At 48.0% G+C, this 16,657-nt stretch overlaps 3 protein-coding genes across 8 annotated transcripts in view; 2 read left to right on the forward strand and 1 right to left on the reverse strand.

Moving 5' to 3' along the window:
• Nucleotides 1-7,790, forward strand: part of lamb2l (laminin, beta 2-like) — a 71,891-nt gene extending 64,101 nt beyond the window's left edge. For all 5 annotated transcript variants that reach the window (XM_074642482.1, XM_074642483.1, XM_074642481.1 and 2 more), the window contains 8 exons: nt 31-278; nt 1,052-1,267; nt 1,376-1,520; nt 1,653-1,860; nt 2,772-2,913; nt 3,006-3,182; nt 3,298-3,463; nt 7,226-7,790. In XM_074642482.1, coding sequence (XP_074498583.1) covers nt 31-278; nt 1,052-1,267; nt 1,376-1,520; nt 1,653-1,860; nt 2,772-2,913; nt 3,006-3,182; nt 3,298-3,463; nt 7,226-7,362 — 1,439 coding nt within the window. In that variant the 3' untranslated portion in view covers nt 7,363-7,790. The remainder of the gene's footprint in view (nt 1-30; nt 279-1,051; nt 1,268-1,375; nt 1,521-1,652; nt 1,861-2,771; nt 2,914-3,005; nt 3,183-3,297; nt 3,464-7,225) is intronic.
• A 1,851-nt stretch (nt 7,791-9,641) lies between these two features.
• LOC141771945 (uncharacterized) overlaps nt 9,642-16,657 on the reverse strand; it is a 251,071-nt gene continuing 244,055 nt past the window's right edge. The window contains exon 2 of the mRNA XM_074642494.1: nt 9,642-10,006. The gene's annotated coding sequence lies outside the window, so the exon portion shown is untranslated. The remainder of the gene's footprint in view (nt 10,007-16,657) is intronic.
• Nucleotides 12,454-16,657, forward strand: part of lamb2 (laminin, beta 2 (laminin S)) — a 167,494-nt gene continuing 163,290 nt past the window's right edge. For both annotated transcript variants that reach the window (XM_074642480.1, XM_074642479.1), the window contains exons 1-2: nt 12,454-12,609; nt 13,010-13,068. In XM_074642480.1, coding sequence (XP_074498581.1) covers nt 13,038-13,068 — 31 coding nt within the window. In that variant the 5' untranslated portion in view covers nt 12,454-12,609; nt 13,010-13,037. The remainder of the gene's footprint in view (nt 12,610-13,009; nt 13,069-16,657) is intronic.

The raw sequence follows: 16,657 nt of genomic DNA on the forward strand, positions 1-16,657 counted from the left end.
CTATAAAAACCTGCGCCTGCTTCCTCACAGATCAGTTTGAGAAGGTGAAGAAGTACTATGGGGAGTCAGTGAAGGCTGAGGAGAGATGCAACGCATCAGTGTCCGGTCCTCTCAGTCCTGTAGAACGGTCCAAAGGAACCCGCGCTGTCACCGAAGACCTGCTGGACGCCAGTAAAGGCCAGTTCCTCCGTACTCTGGCCGCTCAGAACAAATCACTAAACGAGCTGCAGCACAAAGCCCACGACCTGGATAAGAAGGTCCATCACCTCAGTCACAAGGTAGGACTTGTTAGGGTTCCCTCATTAGTCCTGGAAGATGGATGACACAGATGGAAATTTACATTTTCTATCTTCCGTTTTCATCTTGAGGTGGATAATCTAATAAACCAAAACGTTCTGTTTTGCACTGTTTCTCCGCTGTGCAGAAATGTCACTATTTTACATCATATCACACAAAAAGTGATAATGTCTGATGTGTTGTTGTGTTGTCAGTATCCTGACGGCGCTTAGCTTCGGTAAGTCAGGATATTTCTGTTGACTCTAATAATGCATATACAGTATATATGATGATATCGTCTATCATCACTGGAGAACCCCATAGTGAAGGTTCATATTTGTCATTGGTAGTAGTACATCTCCATGGTGAAGAAACACAGAAATACGTAAAACAAAAAGTTTTCATGTTTACTAGATTACCCACTTTGAGATGAAAACAATAATTAAATTATTATAATAATAAACAACAGGCTCAATCACCTATAATATGATTTATATTTATGCTATAATTCATCAGTACTATACTGCATGTTCTTATGTAATACTTTGATTCAACTTCATACATAAATTGTTATAGTCCTAGTTTAAAATGGAAAGAGATATATACACACACATGTATAAATATATACACATGTATATATATATATATATATATCATTTTGTATTCTTAATGTTTTATATTTTCCGACTTTATGAAAGTGTGGGTGTAGGAACGTGTTTTTATTCCACTGACCCAACCAGTTCAAGTGAATGATGAAACACTGTTCTCCCTCCAGGTGTGCGGGGGTCATAGCAATGCCAGCGTCAATGGCAGTTGCTCAGACGGCCGATGCGGTGGTGCCGGTTGCCGTGACCATCAGGGCAACAGTATATGTGGAGGAGAGGGATGCAACGGGACAGTGAGCACTTCTGTAGCAGCACTGAATCACGCCAGGAACGCCACTGACGGTCTGAACGCTGCCAACGAGGAGCTGCAGGGCGTGGCCAGAAAGGTCATTATTATTACTGACTAGGGTGGAGGAGTGATGGTGTGTCCTCTTATTTGCCTTGACTGGAGACTATAACGTTTCTCTGTTGACGACTTGGTTAACTGTGTCCAGCTCCAGGATATCGCCTCTCTGACACAGAATGTGAAGAACCAGGCGATGAACACGCTGGTGAAAGCGCAGAAGAAGAAGGAGCACTTTGAAAACAACAACAAGAAGCTGAAAGATTTCATTAAGAAGATCAGAGACTTCCTCACAGGTATATTAATGCTGTAACTGGTGATCTCTGCTTTGAATGAAGTCACTTCTTATTGCAGACTGTAACTGTAGTATTTAATGTGTTGTTTGTTCCTGCATGTGTCTCCTCTCCTTCCTTCCCTCTGCTGTCCAGAGGAGGGAGCAGATCCAGAGAGCATAGAGAAGGTGGCTCTGCAGGTGTTGTCCATCAGGCTGCCGGTCAACAGGACCGCTCTGGACAAAATGGTCATGCAGATAAAGGACGGCCTTTCCAACCTCACCAACGTCGAGGGCATCGTCAACCAAACCTCGCAGCACATCAGCAAAGCCAAGGAGCTGCTGGACAAGGCTAAAGAGGCCAAGTAAGTGAAGCTACTGGCTTCTTTTTTAAAGGGGACATATCGTGCTCATTTTCAGGTTCATGTTTGTATTTTGGGTTTCTACTAGAACATGTTTACATGCTTTACTTTAAAAACACATTATTTTTCTCATACTGTCTGTCTGAATATACCTGTATTCACCGTCTATCAGAAACGGTCCGTTTTAGCGTATTTCAACAGAATTGCGTTGCTAGGCAACAGCATGGGTCCATGTTTGCATCCTGTCAGCTGATGTCATTCACATACAGTACACTGCAACAGGAAATAAACTGGGACACATTTAGTATGTTTACGTTTAAAACTGTGAAATGGTCTAAATATTGTATATTTGTGACATCACAAATGGTCAGAAATCCTGACGGCTTGTTTCAAACGCACAGTTTCTGAATACGGGCTGTGTGTATTTCTCCATGGATTGAGCGTTTTGATACTTTCACAGTATTTATATATCACTTAAACCTGCTTTATAATATGACAATCTCGCTTTTTACAATATGGGACCTTTAAATTAAGACCACATTTCCCACAATCCATCTGGCTTGCTGTCAGAAAGAGCAGGGTTCTGCCCAAACAGATGTCACGTCTCACCAGTTTTCCCCGATGTGAGAGGAACAGATGACAAAAACAAACTTCATCAGTGTTAAAATCTCCAAAACTTCACCATCAACATCCACAAAGAACACAAAACATTCAGCAGATTGATGACAAATCTGTGACGTTAAACTTCTCCCTGAAGTAGTTCTGTTTTAGTTTGTTTGCTTACAGTCATTTTAAAGTGGCAGTAACTTTGTGTTTCGTAGGGACCTTTAATTAATTATTACAAAATCGACTCTTTACTAAGAACCGTAACAACAACCTTTTGTATCCTTCTAATTTGTGGTGTGGTCGTGCAGGAGCCGAGCAGAGGGAGTGAAGGATGCAGCCAATAACACCAGGCAGGCGTTGGATGTGTCTGAGAAGGCCATAGAAGAAGCCAGAGCAGCCCTGGAGGAAGCCCACAACAACCTGAACAGCACCAGGAACGCTACAGTTCAGGTAAACTGTCCCTCCGGCCACGGCTGAGCATCTAAACACTCCGTTGTCCCGTATCTCTCTTCTTAACTTTATTACGTGTCATTCTCTTCCAGGTGGATGAGAGGCTGACGCAGCTGGAGGATAAGCAGCTGGATGTCATGATGCGTTTAAACAACCTCTCCATGGAGGTGGAGGCTCTGAGGAACAAGACGGAGCAGAACAGACAGATGGCCAAGGACGCCAAAGCTCTGGCTAACAACGCCACGCAGCTAGCATCCTCACTGGAGCAGGTCAGTGTGAGGGCAGACGTCGTGTTTGGAAGCACATGTTGTGGACAGTAGCAGGACTTTTTACAGTAAATAAAGTGAAACTAGAACTTGAACACTATTGTGTGGTCTCTCCCAGAGCCTCAACCACACAGAGAAACGGTACCGGGAGCTGCAGATGAAGGTGGACTCTCTAGGTGGGGAGTCTGGAGGTCTGAACAGCATCAACCAGAAGGCAAAGGACATGAAGAAGGAGGCTGAAGACCTCTTGAGCAAAGCCAGCAAGGGGATCGAACAACTCAGGAGTGAGTACATGAAGCTGCTTGAACACTTGAGCCTATTCTTGACCTGTTAGCATGACTTGGCTGTGAGGAAACCCCTTACATATAAGCAGGTGTAGTGAAGCAGTTAGCCTCTCCTCCTGTTGCTGTGAGAATATGGTGATATATCTGTCAGGTTCTGAAGAGCGTTATAGATGAACTAATAATAAATAATAATGTATCAGGGAATGTGGACTAAATTGTTGTTATTCAGTGGTTATCTGACATAGCCTGAGATATTTTATTAAAGATTTAATATGTAACTTTTCCACATTGAAATGTCTAAAAAACACATTTGTTGTTGAGTTGTGTACTTACATTATTCCAAATATTTCCAACAATTTTCAAAAAGAGAAATCTGTAATCTATCTATAATATCTCATCACTCACTCATTTTCAACCTCTTATCCGGGTTCGGGTCTCGGGGGCAACAGCTCCAGCAGGGGACCCCAAACTTCCCTTTCCCGGGCCACATTAACCAGCTCTGACTGGGGTATTCCGAGGCGTTCCCAGGCCAGTGTGGAGATACAATCTCTCCACCTAGTCCTGGGTCTTCCCCATGGCCTCCTCCCAGCTGGTCGTGCCTGGAACATCTCCCTACGGAGGCACCCATGGGGCATCCTTACCTGATGCCCGAACCACCTCAGCTGGCTCCTTTCAACGCAAAGGAGTAGCGTCTCTACTCCGAGTCCCTCACGGATGACTGAGCTTCTCACCCTATCTCTAAGGGAGACGCCAGCCACCCTCCTGAGAAAACCCATTTCGGCCGCTTGTACCCGCGATCTAGTTCTTTGGGTCATGACCCAACCCTCATGACCATAGGTGAGAGTACGAACGAAGATTGACCGGTAGATCGAGAGCTTTGCCTTCCGGCTCAGCTCTCTTTTCGTCACAACGGTGCGGTAAAGCCAATGCAATACCCCCCCGCTGCTCCGATTCTCCGGTCAATCTCACGTTCCATAGTCCCCTCGCTCGCGAACAAGACCCCGAGGTACTTGAACTCTTTCACTTGGGGTAAGGACTCATTCCCTACCCGGAGTAGGCAATCCATCGGTTTCCTGCTGAGAACCATGGCCTCAGATTTAGAGGTGCTGATCCTCATCCCGGCCGCTTCACACTCGGCTGCGAACCGATCCAGTGAGTGCTGAAGGTCGCAGACCGATGATGCCAACAGGACCACATCATCTACAAAAAGCAGCGATGAGATCCTCAGCACACCGAAACTGCAAACCCTCCTCCCCCCGACTACGTCTCGATATCCTGTCCATGAATATCACGAAGAGGATTAGTGACAAAGCGCAGCCCTGGCGGAGGCCAACCTCCACCGGAAACGAGTCCGACTTACTGCCGAAATCCCGAACACAGCTCTCGCTTTATCTATAATATATATATATTATATAATCAAGGTAACTGCGTTTCATTTGGTCCTTTGTGTCAGCGTTGTGGTTGTCTACTAGAAGCTGTCAGAAACTGACTTTTTATCCAGTTTGAAGCCACATTTCTACAGTAGACATTTTAGATCTTGGTGGTTTTTAACTCTATATTTCAACCAGATGAAGGATTTTAGTCGTTGGGTGTCTGGATCTGAAGTTATCAGAGAAACAAGTTGAGCAAACGTTAGCGGCAGCTCGGCTCGCAGCTCCTCCAGGACGTCCTTCGTCCGCCGAACAGCGTCGGAGAAACACTGTTTTTTTAACGTGAATCTGCTTTATTCAGTGTTTTTAGACCTCTATGGTAGAAAGCTCCTGAACGATGAACACTTCAGGAATCCTAACTGAGAGGAGCTGACTGACATGACATGTCACCAAACTCCCTCTGCTTCTGTATTGTATTCATTGAGAGACCTCTAGTGGCAGTAAATTACCTATTGTTCGTTAAAATGAAAGGAAGCGTGTGAATCAGTGTGTAGGATCTGATGGTATCTAGCGGAGAGGTTGAGAGTACAACCAGCTGTAGCCTCTCCAGTGTGTCAAGCATGTTGGAGAGCTACGGTGGCCAAGGTGAAAACGTGAATGTCTTTATCTAGAGACGGCAGTGTATGAGTAGAGCAGGTCATCTGGAGCAGAGCCAGTGATTATTATTGATACGAGTGAAGTGAGTGATGAAGCAAGAGAGGGAGAGAGAGAGCAGAAACATGGAGGACTTGCTAAGAGGACCCGCTCCCTATAGAGATATGAAAGTAAGGTAAAGTAACGGAAACACAAGCATTGTTAGTTTCAGGTGATTATACACTAATGAAAACATAGTTATTAATATTATATTCCATTTCTGCCAACAGATCCCCCTTATTGTTTGTCCTTTAAATTAAATTATAAAATTACATTTTAAATTATTATAATTGTCCTAAAATATTCTGATAAAAAGATCAATCCCCTCAGGGGACAGTGGACATCTCAACCACCATGTCCAGAAGCATGTAACACAGATCCCGTCCTCCAAACCTCATTCAGCCTCAAGCAGCGTGTCTGAGGCTGTTTCAGCTGTCTGCTGGATAAACCTGGTGAACTGGAGGAGAGCTGTGCAGCATGTTTTAGTTCTGATGAAAGCTCACACTGATCTGCACCTCGCTGTGTTCTATCACACCGATTATATAGTTAACATCTCTAATGCTCTTCCTGTGGACACGTTATCTAACCGTGGATCTGTAGACGTCCCCGTGTAGACCCGTGTCTGACTCCGTGGATCTGTAATCTGTAGACGTCCCCTTGTTGACCCGTGTCTGACTACATGTATCTGCAGACGTCCCCGTGTTGACCCGTGTCTGACTCCATGGATCTGTAGACGTCCCCTTGTTGACCCGTGTCTGACTACATGTATCTGTAGACGTCCCTGTGTTGACCCGTGTCTGTCTCCATGGATCTCTAGACGTCCACGTGTTGACCCGTGTCTGACTACATGGATCTGTAGACGTCCCTGTGTTGACCCGTGTCTGTCTCCATGGATCACTAGACGTCCCTGTGTTGACCCGTGTCTGACTCCATGGATCTGTAGACGTCCCCGTGTTGACCCGTGTCTGACTCCATGGATCTGTAGCCGTCCACGTGTCGACCCGTGTCTGTCTCCATGGATCTGTAGACGTCCCCGTGTTGACCCGTGTCTGACTCCATGGATCTGTAGACGTCCCCTTGTTGACCCGTGTCTGACTACATGTATCTGTAGACGTCCCTGTGTTGACCCGTGTCTGTCTCCATGGATCTCTAGACGTCCACGTGTTGACCCGTGTCTGACTACATGGATCTGTAGACGTCCCTGTGTTGACCCGTGTCTGTCTCCATGGATCACTAGACGTCCCTGTGTTGACCCGTGTCTGACTCCATGGATCTGTAGACGTCCCCGTGTTGACCCGTGTCTGACTCCATGGATCTGTAGCCGTCCACGTGTCGACCCGTGTCTGTCTCCATGGATCTGTAGACGTCCCCGTGTTGACCCGTGTATGACCCCATGGATCTGTAGACGTCCCCGTGTTGACCCGTGTCTGACTACATGTATCTGTAGACGTCCCCGTGTTGACCCTTGTCTGACTCCGTGGATCTGTAGACGTCCCCGTGTTGACCCATGTCTGACTCCGTGGATCTGTAGACGTCCCCGTGTTGACCCGTGTCTGACTACATGTATCTGTAGACGTCCCCGTGTTGACCCGTGTCTGACTCCGTGGATCTGTAGACGTCCCCGTGTTGACCCGTGTCTGACTACATGTATCTGTAGACGTCCCCGTGTTGACCCGTGTCTGTCTCTGTGTGGTTGCAGAACTGGAGAAAAAGTTCAGGAGTAACGAGCAGCGGATGCAGAAGCAGCGCACGGAGCTGGACGAGCTGAAGGAGAACGCCACAGTGGTGCGGGACGAGATCCGGGAACAAGTGCAGAAGTACAGCAACTGTGTGTGAGGAGGTTCCACCAGAGCAGAGTTCCACTGGTACTGGTGCTGTGACCGGGATGCTCTGCTGTTCTTTCACTGCTGTATCACCTTTTACACACATTACCTGTCAAGTGTTTCATGTTCTGTCCTCAGTGGACGTATCAACACTGTCCTGTGTGCTGTCTGAGCTATTACAACAGATGGATGACCTGTGGACAGCATTTGTTTCACTGTATAGACATTTGATTTCATAAATAATAAACAGAAGAAATATATCAGAAAATGTTATCAGAAATTTGTTATTTTGACCAAAAGAGCTTTTAATATTTAGTGTGTTTTTGCTGTAATTGGACCACGTCAGTATGATATTTACAACATGAAGAGAGATGTGGAAACATTAAATGATGTGTTTATTTTTATTACAAAAGAAACTCTTGATTAAATACATATAAAAGCATACACACACGTGTTCTTATAATTCATTCTGAGGTGCGATGATGGAGACAAATAAATGTGATAGTGTTTCTGTAAATTCATCACATCATGTGTCCTGTTTGTGTGATGATAACATCTGTATATCAAGTTTCTATTGTTCAACACATCTGTACCAGCAGATGTGTTGTTTCAGTTAGTCGTCACTAGGGGGGCGCCTGCAGTGAGTCCTCCAGTCCTCAGCCTCTGTTTCATTACCTCCCATCCATCAACCGCTCACAGCACAAATGTTGCCATGGGAACATGACAGGTGTGATTAATAACACATTCCATCCAGGTGAGCCAGTGGCAGGGTCCTGGTATTGTTCATGTTCACTCACTATTACAGCTGATAGGACACAGAATGGAACAGAGCCGTCATTAATGATGTCCGTTTCATTAATAGCCTGTAACAAACCTCATCTGACTGTGGAGCCTGTGTGGACACGTACTCAACATGTTGATATTAACAGAGGATTAAATGGCTACTTGTACGTGAAAGGGTTTACGCATATAGTGACGACCCCACAGAGAACTATCACCTGACTCTGCTGGTCCCCTCAGCAGACAGACTCCACCAGAGACCAGCTGGTGAACACAGTGGAGCATTTAGCAGCTACAGAGACAGACGTGTCCCTCAGGAGCTAAAAGGAATACTAATTTAGTAACGACTTCCTGTTGGGTAGTTTAGTTCAGTGGTTTCCAGTCTAGGGGTCAGACAGCTCCTCCAAAAGGTCACCAGTTAAATGGATTCATATTTTGGACTCTAAGCTTAGTTTAATATTGCCTCTTAGGGCCTCAAACAGTGAAATGAAACCATCTATGAAGTTAAAGGGTGAATACTATGAAGTTAAAGGGTGAATACGTCTAACTAACAACTCCTAGACCTCTGAAATGTGCCGAGGAGCCCCGACTACACAGGACTCCTTAGTGAGGTTGGACCGCTGGTTCAATCTCCACATCTGATCATTTAACGTCAGATCTTAATGTGCAGAGTAGTCCGTAACGTTGGCTGGCTGTCAGATACACAGAGAGGAAAGTCTCTATCTGAAACGTAGTATAAAGTAACATACAATGGAAGTACTCAAGTAAAGTACAAGTACCTCGCCTTACCTCGCACTTGAATACAATACTCGAGTAAACGTACTTAATGACTTTCCACTAATGCTAATAACACCTTTATCATTATTATTAGTATGTAGGCTGATGAGCTCACATGGTTCCCAGCATTAAGCAGGTCTAATGGACCAGGAGCTCTCTCCAGTCACAGGTTCCTTAGTCATTTACCTCTAGGTTACTGTGTATATGTACACACGTATATATTCAGTATATATAGTAGCAGTGATTGTGTCCTCCCATCCCCCCCTGCTGTTAGCTGTCAGTATGAAGCAGCTCTGCTGGTCTCTGCTGGGTCCTGGGTCCTGGCTCTGGACCCTGAGCTCTAACAAAGAGAGGCTGTCCTCTAGCTGCACAGGGAATGTGTAATATGACAGCAGGAGATTTACAGCAGGCGGGGTCCTGGTCCTGGTCTGGACAACACCTGGACCTGGACCCCTCAGACACATCCTGGAGGCTGTGAGAGGGTGAACCCACAGAAAGAACTGATATGATTATTATATACACATATATATACTGGGGGAAAAAATTCGGAAACTTGTGTTTGATGGATTATTTCTCTGTTGTTACATTGCTAATTGGCATTGTATTTTACATCGTTGGAAAGCCTGTTTATTTACCTTCACAATGATGTCCAACTTGTAAGGATCATGCATTTGTGGGATGAGCAGCACAGCTGATTATGTGGGTAGCGCCAAAGAAAAATTTGCCAAAATGCTCTGCCAATGGTAAACTGTATTCTCCTGTTGGTGTTGACTCTTGTTTTGAGTTGTTTGATGGATTGGATGATTGAACTCTCTATCAGTAACAAGGAACAAACAAGACATATTGGCTATTTTACACTTTATTCATTTAATACACCGTCAGGAGCCTCAGTAGCGGTGGAAGATCCATACGCAGCCACAACAACCTGGCACCTCCTCCTCATGCTGGTCACCAACCTGGTCACACGTTGCTGTGGGATGGCGTTCCATTCCTCAACCAGGATTCGTTGCAGGTCAGCCAGCGTGGTTTTGTTGGTCACTCGAACACGTACAGCACGCCCAAGCTGATCCCACAAGTGTTGAATTGGGTTGAGGTCTGGACTCTTGGTAGGCCGTTCCATTCTCTCTACTCCCACATTGTGGAGGTAGTCTGTGATAACCCTGGCTCTGTGGGGGCGAGCGTTGTTTCTTGGAGGATGAAGTTAGGTGCCAGATTGTGGAGATATGGGATCGCCACTGGCTGCAGAATCTCATCCCGATATCTCACTGCATTGAGATGGCCTTCAATGATGACAAGCCTTGTTTTGCCAGTGAGGGAGATGCCCCCCCCCACCCCCCCACACCATGACACTGCCCCCACCAAAAGCTGTTACTCCATCGGTGCAACAATCAGCATAGCGTTCTCCGAGTCGTCTCCATACTTTGACCCTGCCGTCCAACTTTGGCAGACAGAACCTGGACTCATCACTGAACATGACATTCCCCAGACCAGAGACCAGAGACTAGAGACCAGACCAGAGACTAGAGACCAGACCAGACCAGAGACCAGAGACTAGAGACCAGACCAGAGACTAGAGACCAGACCAGACCAGAGACCAGAGACTAGAGACCAGACCAGACCAGAGACTAGAGACCAGACCAGACCAGACAAGTGAGCAGACCAGAGACTAGAGACCAGACCAGACCAACGACTAGAGACCAGATTAGAGCAGAGACCAGAGACCAGACCAGAGACCAGACCAGACCAGAGACCAGACCAGACCAGAGACTAGAGACCAGACCAGACCAGACCAGAGACTAAAGACCAGACCAGAGACTAGAGACCAGACCAGACCAGAGACTAAAGACCAGACCAGAGACCAGACCAGAGACCAGAGACCAGAGACCAGAGACCAGAGACCAGAGACCAGAGACCAGAGACCAGGGACCAGGGACCAGGGACCAGGGACCAGACCAGAGACCAGACCAGAGATTAGAGACCAGACCAGAGATTAGAGACTAGAGACCAGACCAAAGACTAGAGACCATACCAGACCAGAGACTAGACCAGAGACCAGACCAGAGATTAGAGACCAGACCAGACCAGAGACTAGAGACCAGACCAGACCAGACCAGAGACTAAAGACCAGACCAGTGAGCAGACCAGAGACTAGAGACCAGACCAGACCAACGACTAGAGACCAGACCAGAGACCAGACCAGACCAGAGACTAGAGACCAGACCAGACCAGAGACTAAAGACCAGACCAGAGATCAGACCAGAGACCAGAGACCAGAGACCAGAGACCAGAGACCAGAGACCAGAGACCAGAGACCAGAGACCAGAGACCAGGGACCAGACCAGAGACCAGACCAGAGACTAGAGACCAGACCAGACCAGACCAGAGACTAGAGACCAGACCAGAGACTAGAGACCAGACCAGACCAGAGACTAAAGACCAGACCAGACACCAGAGACCAGAGACCAGAGACCAGAGACCAGAGACCAGAGACCAGAGAGCAGAGACCAGAGACCAGAGACCAGAGACCAGCGACCAGCGACCAGAGACCAGGGACCAGACCAGAGACTAGAGACCAGACCAAACCAGACCATGACTAAAGACCAGACCAGAGACTAGCGACCAGACCAGACCAGAGACTAAAGACCAGACCAGAGACCAGAGACCCGGGACAAGGCCAGAGACCAGACCAGAGACTAGAGACCAGACCAGACCAGAGACCAGACCAGAGAACAGAGACCAGACCAGACCAGAGACTAAAGACCAGACCAGAGACTAGAGACCAGACCAGACCAGACCAGAGACTAGAAATCAGACCAGAGCAGAGACCAGACCAGAGACCACAGACCACAGACCAGACCAGAGACCAGAGATCAGACCAGACCAGAGACCAGACCAGAGACTAAAGACCAGACCAGACCAGAGACTAGAGACCAGACCAGAGACCAGGGACCAGACCAGAGACCAGACCAGAGACTAGAGACCAGACCAGACCAGAGACTAAAGACCAGTCCAGAGACTAAAGACCAGACCAGACCAGAGACTAGAGACCAGACCAGAGACCAGGGACCAGACCAGAGACCAGACCAGAGACTAGAGACCAGACCAGAGACTAAATACCAGTCCAGAGACTAGAGACCAGACCAGACCAGAGACTAGAGACCAGACCAGAGACCAGAACAGAGACCAGAGACCAGGGACCAGACCAGAGACCAGGGACCAGGGACCATACACCAGACCAGACACCGAGGCTCATCAGAAAACCTGGGCTGGGTTTGTAGTTGAGGACTCAACGTCTCAAATCCAGAATGTAAAACTTAGTTTGTGTCCATCAGGGACATGTTTAGTCTCTTTACTGTCTCTCTGAATAACATGACAGCAGCTCATGTTATTGTAGAGGCAGTGAAGAGAGTGTTGATATTAATACTAATATAATTTAGTATATTAATATATTAATAGAGCTCATATCAGATCAGATCACAGCTCGCGACCATCCTGTCAGGAGGCCCGCCTTGAGCCCTCCCCCGCACTGCTCCGCTCCGCTCGAGGAGTCCAGTACGGGGTTTCCAGCGGACAGCCGCAGGAGTTGAGTTCTCCTCATCGCTGCTCCGTCTCTCATCCGTCCGGTAACTCACTCCGCAGCAAGTGGACTCTACCCGGGACAGAACCGAAGGACACAACCCAGAGGAACACCTGAACCAGGACGGTGAGTCTCCTGCTTTCTAACCGGATAGAGGAACACACCGAGCACCGAGCAGCGGGAAACATGTTAGTCCGACCGGAGACTACCCGGTTTAAACAGCACAGAGGAGCTCAGCGAGACACGGGACATTACTATAGTCACTGAGAGAGGACAGACAGACGGACAGACAGGGTTCATACACTGAGAGAGGACAGACAGACGGACAGACAGACAATGGGACAGACAGGTTCATCTCAGAACCACAACTCTGAGTTTCTCTTCAATATTTCATCCTCGCTGCTCGTTGAGTGTTTCTGTGTATTATTACTACTACTATTACTATGTAGTAATTGTGTACTGTTTTTATTATGATTATTATTATTCCTGTTATCATTATTATTATTCCTGTTGTGTTGGTCCTCAGGTCCCTGCAGCTTGCTGCCAGCTCAGAGATGAACGCCTCTCTGCTGATGCTGGTCTGTGGTGAGTAACCTGTTAGAGCAGCTCACACTCACAGATCCTCTGAAGTCATTCACTGAGCTGACTAAAGCTCCAGGTCACTGGGATCACTCTCTCTGGGATCACTCTCTCACTCTCTGGGATCCCTCTCTCTGGGATCCCTCTCTGGGATCACTCTCTTACTCTGGGATCACTCTCTGGGATCACTCTCTGGGATCCCTCTCTCTGGGAGCACTCTCTTACTCTGGGATCACTCTCTAGGATCACTCTCTCTGGGATCACTCTCTCTGGGAGCACTCTTACTCTGGGATCACTCTCTGGGATCACTCTCTCTGGGATCACTCTCTTACTCTGGGATCACTCTCTCTGGGATCACTCTCTGGGATCACTCTCTCTGGGATCACTCTCTGGGATCACTCTCTGGGATCACTCTCTCTGGGATCACTCTCTGGGATCACTCTCTCTGGGATCACTCTCTGGGATCCCTGTCTGGGATCACTCTCTTGGATCACTCTCTCACTCTCTGGGATCACTCTCTCACTCTCTGGGATCACTCTCTCTGGGATTACTCTCTCTGGGATCCCTCTCTGAGATCACTCTCTGGGATCACTCTCTCTGGGATCACTCTCTCTGGGATCACTCTCTGGGATCACTCTCTGGGATCCCTCTCTGAGATCACTCTCTGGGATCACTCTCTGGGATCACTCTCTGGGATCACTCTCTCTGGGATCACTCTCTCTGGGAGCACTCTTACTCTGGGATCACTCTCTCTGGGATCACTCTCTGGGATCACTCTCTCTGGGATCACTCTGGGATCACTCTCTGGGATCCCTGTCTGGGATCACTCTCTTGGATCACTCTCTCACTCTCTGGGATCACTCTCTCTGGGATCACTCTCTGGGATCACTCTCTCACTCTCTGGGATCACTCTCTGGGATCACTCTCTGGGATCACTCTCTCTGGGATCCCTCTCTGAGATCACTCTCTGGGATCACTCTCTCTGGGATCACTCTCTCACTCTCTGGGATCCCTCTCTCTGGGATCCCTCTCTGGGATCACTCTCTCTGGGATCACTCTCTTACTCTGGGATCACTCTCTGGGATCCCTCTCTCTGGGAGCACTCTCTTACTCTGGGATCACTCTCTGGGATCACTCTCTCTGGGATCACTCTCTCTGGGAGCACTCTTACTCTGGGATCACTCTCTGGGATCACTCTCTGGGATCACTCTCTTACTCTGGGATCACTCTCTCTGGGATCACTCTCTGGGATCACTCTCTCTGGGATCACTCTCTGGGATCACTCTCTCTGGGATCACTCTCTCTGGGATCACTCTCTGGGATCACTCTCTCTGAGATCACTCTCTGGGATCACTCTCTCTGGGATCACTCTCTCTGGGAGCACTCTTACTCTGGGATCACTCTATGGGATCACTCTCTCTGGGATCACTCTCTGGGATCACTCTCTGGGATCACTCTCTCTGGGATCACTCTGGGATCCCTGTCTGGGATCACTCTCTTGGATCACTCTCTCACTCTCTGGGATCACTCTCTGGGATCACTCTCTCACTCTCTGGGATCACTCTCTGGGATCACTCTCTGGGATCACTCTGGGATCACTCTCTCTGGGATCCCTCTCTGAGATCACTCTCTGGGATCACTCTCTCTGGGATCACTCTCTGGGATCACTCTCTCACTCTCTCTGGGATCACTCTCTGGGATCACTCTCTCTGGGATAACTCTCTCTGGGATCACTCTCTCTGGGATCACTCTCTGGGATCACTCTCTCACTCTCTGGGATCACTCTCTCTGGGATCACTCTCTGGGATCACTCTCTCACTCTCTCTGGGATCACTCTCTGGGATCACTCTCTGGGATCACTCTCTCACTCTCTGGGATCACTCTCTCACTCTCTGGGATCCCTCTCTGGGATCACTCTCTCTGGGATCACTCTCTTACTCTGGGATCACTCTCTGGGATCCCTCTCTGGGATCCCTCTCTCTGGGAGCACTCTCTTACTCTGGGATCACTCTCTGGGATCACTCTCTCTGGGATCACTCTCTGGGAGCACTCTTACTCTGGGATCACTCTCTGGGATCACTCTCTCTGGGATCACTCTCTTACTCTGGGATCACTCTCTCTGGGATCACTCTCTGGGATCACTCTCTCTGGGATCACTCTCTGGGATCACTCTCTCTGGGATCACTCTCTCTGGGATCACTCTCTCTGGGATCACTCTCTGGGATCACTCTCTCTGGGATCACTCTCTGGGATCCCTGTCTGGGATCACTCTCTTGGATCACTCTCTCACTCTCTGGGATCACTCTCTCACTCTCTGGGATCACTCTCTCTGGGATTCCTCTCTCTGGGATCCCTCTCTGAGATCACTCTCTGGGATCACTCTCTCACTCTCTCTGGGATCACTCTCTGGGATCACTCTCTCTGGGATCACTCTCTGGGATCACTCTCTCTGGGATCCCTCTCTGAGATCACTCTCTGGGATCACTCTCTCTGGGATCACTCTCTCTGGGAGCACTCTTACTCTGGGATCACTCTCTGGGATCACTCTCTCTGGGATCACTCTCTGGGATCACTCTCTGGGATCACTCTCTCTGGGATCACTCTCTGGGATCACTCTCTGGGATCCCTGTCTGGGATCATTCTCTTGGATCACTCTCTCACTCTCTGGGATCACTCTCTCTGGGATCACTCTCTGGGATCACTCTCTGGGATCACTCTCTCTGGGATCCCTCTCTGAGATCACTCTCTGGGATCACTCTCTCTGGGATCACTCTCTGGGATCACTCTCTCACTCTCTCTGGGATCACTCTCTGGGATCACTCTCTCTGGGATCACTCTCTCTGGGATAACTCTCTCTGGGATCACTCTCTCTGGGATCACTCTCTGGGATCACTCTCTGGGATCACTCTCTCACTCTCTGGGATCACTCTCTCTGGGATCACTCTCTCACTCTCTGGGATATGTATTCATGTTAATGCCTAGATGGTGCCTTAAGGTAATGAAGCCCACTGAAGGGATTTCATGTGCATATGTCAGTGAGTTATCTCATGTTCTCCAGAGGGTCTCTGAGGGATTATGTTCTCTAGATAATTCTCTAGATAATAAGGACTTTAAATAAGACGTTGTGCTTTAAGAGTAACATATTGCTGGGAAGAGGCTGGGGAACCGAAACATCTATTACCTTACTTAGCCAATCTTAATACAAAACGGCACTCACAGTTTCATAAATTTAACTCTTCCAAAGTGAAGAAAAAGGTAAATTTTATAGTCCAAGTCATGCCTGAAGAATATGACATTAATTATAGTTATCACATTAAGCTTATAGTAACACCTGTTATATCCTCTGTCCACATCCAGACCAGTCACCAGTTCAACACTGTGCAGAAAACCAGTAAAGCTGTGGTAGCAGCTCTGGTAGAAGCTCTGGTAGAAGCTGTGGGAGCAGCTCTGGTAGCAGCTCTGGTAGAAGCTCTGGTAGCAGCTCTGGTAGAAGCTGTGGTAGAAGCTCTGGTAGCAGCTCTGGTAGAAGCTCTGGTAGCAGCTGTGGTAGAAGCTCTGGTAGAAGCTCTGGTAGCAGCTCTGGTAGCAGCTCTGG

The sequence above is a fragment of the Sebastes fasciatus genome, chromosome 8 (assembly GCF_043250625.1).
Source record: "Sebastes fasciatus isolate fSebFas1 chromosome 8, fSebFas1.pri, whole genome shotgun sequence".
NCBI classification, from domain to species: Eukaryota; Metazoa; Chordata; class Actinopteri; order Perciformes; family Sebastidae; genus Sebastes; species Sebastes fasciatus.